This window comes from Lolium perenne, chromosome 4 (genome assembly GCF_019359855.2).
Source record: "Lolium perenne isolate Kyuss_39 chromosome 4, Kyuss_2.0, whole genome shotgun sequence".
Taxonomy (NCBI): Eukaryota; Viridiplantae; Streptophyta; class Magnoliopsida; order Poales; family Poaceae; genus Lolium; species Lolium perenne.
The window spans coordinates 196687771-196690061 of record NC_067247.2 but is presented as its reverse complement, the minus strand read 5'-3'; the positions used below and the strand labels follow the sequence as shown (position 1 = coordinate 196690061).

Here is a 2291-nt window from a genome sequence, read left to right as displayed (position 1 = left end):
ACTTTATGGTTGTTTCACTTCATGAACCTAAGATAATTCAAGAACATCTTCATCCAAAATTGGTTCCAAAGGAAAATCATGGACCTTTGTCGATGTTCACATCTTCATTGCTGAGATCAAAGTACTCATGTAACCATGTAGCTCAAACACAGTTGGGCTGAAGTCCATAGTTTGCCATATACAACCACTTACCAAGGTTTTTTTTCCTCATTCTCCAAAAAAAATGCCAGTGGCCTCGATCAAAGTACTTTATTTTTTTCCAAAATTTATCAAAATTACTTAAATTTGAGAAAATTATAAGAATTACGGTAAATAGCGGCCGGTATAATTTTATACCGGCGGGCACCGAAAAAACCGGTTTCTAGCGATATTCCGGAAATCTTGGCAGAGAAATAAGATCCTGCCTATTACTACTTGCCTGAAAGCCTCATGTTGCATCAACAGGCATCTCCAATATTTTGCTAACACTTTACCGTTTCCATCCTCTCACCTATCTCACTTTCCCAAAAACGAAATATTTGTATCCTTGGGATAGTAGAGGTGAATGCACTGGATAACAACCATCGATTCACAAATTACAACATTCCAACTCAGAGCAAAAAAGAAGATAAGATAATAGCGAAAAGTTGCTCGAAATGCCCAATTTCAGGACAATAAATTCCAAACATATCTGATTCTGATTACATTTGGACTTGGACTCGATACATCGACTGACTTTCTTAGTCTAGGCGTAGGCTTCAGCAGCACATACGCAGGAGCTCAGTGACCCATGGCACTCATCAGAAACTGCAAACTTCAGCTCAAGAACCCAATGCTCAAAGAATCCAAGTCAGTCAAGATTAATTTTACAGAACATGTAGCACAGTCTCTGGACACTAAGTTCAGCTGGCATGGCTACGCGTGAATCACTCGTTCATTTCTATTCCCTTTTTCTGCTACAAACTGGGTAGTAAACGGGTGTTTTCGTTTTTGCCGCGAGTGCGTTTTTACGCTCCTTCTCGTACCAGCATTGCAGTTTTTTTTTTATGGAGATTTTGCTCAATCATCTGCTTGACTTTTTTGTTGTTGTTGAAAAGACCCTTTATTTACTTAAACCCTTTGGTTTAGGACCAGTTAGGGATCTAGTGAACGTCGTGATACGGTTCGTAACACGGCGCTCGACTGCCTAGGTGGAGACTGTGCTAACACTCTGGTAAAATTACTCATGCCTGACAAAGATTCAAAGAGCACTAGATATCTTGGAGAGTAAGTGCAGAACCTAGAGAGACAAAGGTCAAGGAAGACTCACGCGTGCATACTGTATGGAAGACTAGCTAGTAGTGGTGTTGCGAGAAACTTGAGGCACGAATACGATGGAACTCCTTCAAATCCTCGTGACCTTGGGCGCCACGACAAGCGGGTTCTGGGACGCGATTTGCTTCCGGCCGGCCGCTTTGTAGTCGAACCAGCACTCGTGGCCGCCGTCATGGCGGTGCCTGCCGCAGTATGTGCCACCGCAGCGGCACGTGAAGCCTAGCAGCCCCAGCTTCTTCCGGCACTCCACGCACCGGTTCTTGGTTTCCTCGGGCGTCGTCTCCTCCTCACCTCCGGTATAAAGCTGCGCCTTCCTCAACTTGAGCGGCGCGAGGCCGGACATGACAGCTTCATCGAAGGCCACCGCATCGCGGCGCTGCTTGCAGCTGCTATAGCACTTGGAGCAGAGGTTGCCGGTCGCCGTGCTGCCGAAAAAGCCACAGGCGTTGGGGCACAGGCTCGTTTCCTCGCGCGTCTGCTCCTGGCCTCCGGTGTCTGTTGTCAGCTTCAGCGGCGCGAGCCCGGACATGACGGTTTCATCGAAGGCCATGGCTTCGAGCTTCTGCTGCCGCTTGTAGCACATGGAGCAGAGGTTGTCGGTCGTTGGACTGCCGAAGAAGCCGCAGCTGTTCGCGCATAGTGCCGCGCCGCTCATCTTGATCGAGGGTTCGCTATCTGCGTCAACTCTCAGATTTCGCTCGGGCGTTCCTTGGTGTTCCATGCCATCTGCATTGGTGAGCATTTTATATGCCGAACCCACCAATGTCCTCTTACAGTCGGGATCGAATCGGCCGGCAGTCCGATTGTACCACGCTCTCCAGCTGCCGTACGCACCGGTTCATAGTAGGACTCCAGTTTCGAGTTTATATCGGACACGGTAACGGGGGAGCTCTGCGCTTAGCTTATTTTCTGTTTGCTTCGCTGGTTCTTCCGACGGTAGCCAAAGTTGTAAGCTTATCGGTCCATTAAGTATACCGGCTGTAAATCAGATTACGCTC

At 47.9% G+C, this 2291-nt stretch overlaps 1 protein-coding gene across 1 annotated transcript; it reads right to left on the bottom strand.

The window, feature by feature from the left end:
• Positions 1–1363: 1363 nt before the first annotated feature.
• LOC127347578 (zinc finger A20 and AN1 domain-containing stress-associated protein 6-like) lies at positions 1364–1948 on the bottom strand. Its single transcript, XM_051373746.1, has one exon. The coding sequence runs from the start codon at positions 1946–1948 to the stop codon at positions 1364–1366; it is 585 nt and encodes a 194-aa protein (XP_051229706.1).
• Between the last annotated feature and the right edge of the window lie 343 nt (positions 1949–2291).

Coding starts and splice junctions, on each gene's coding strand:
- LOC127347578 (XM_051373746.1), bottom strand. CDS start 1,948: ATGAGCGGCGCGGCACTATGCGCGAACAGCTGCGGCTTCTTCGGCAGT.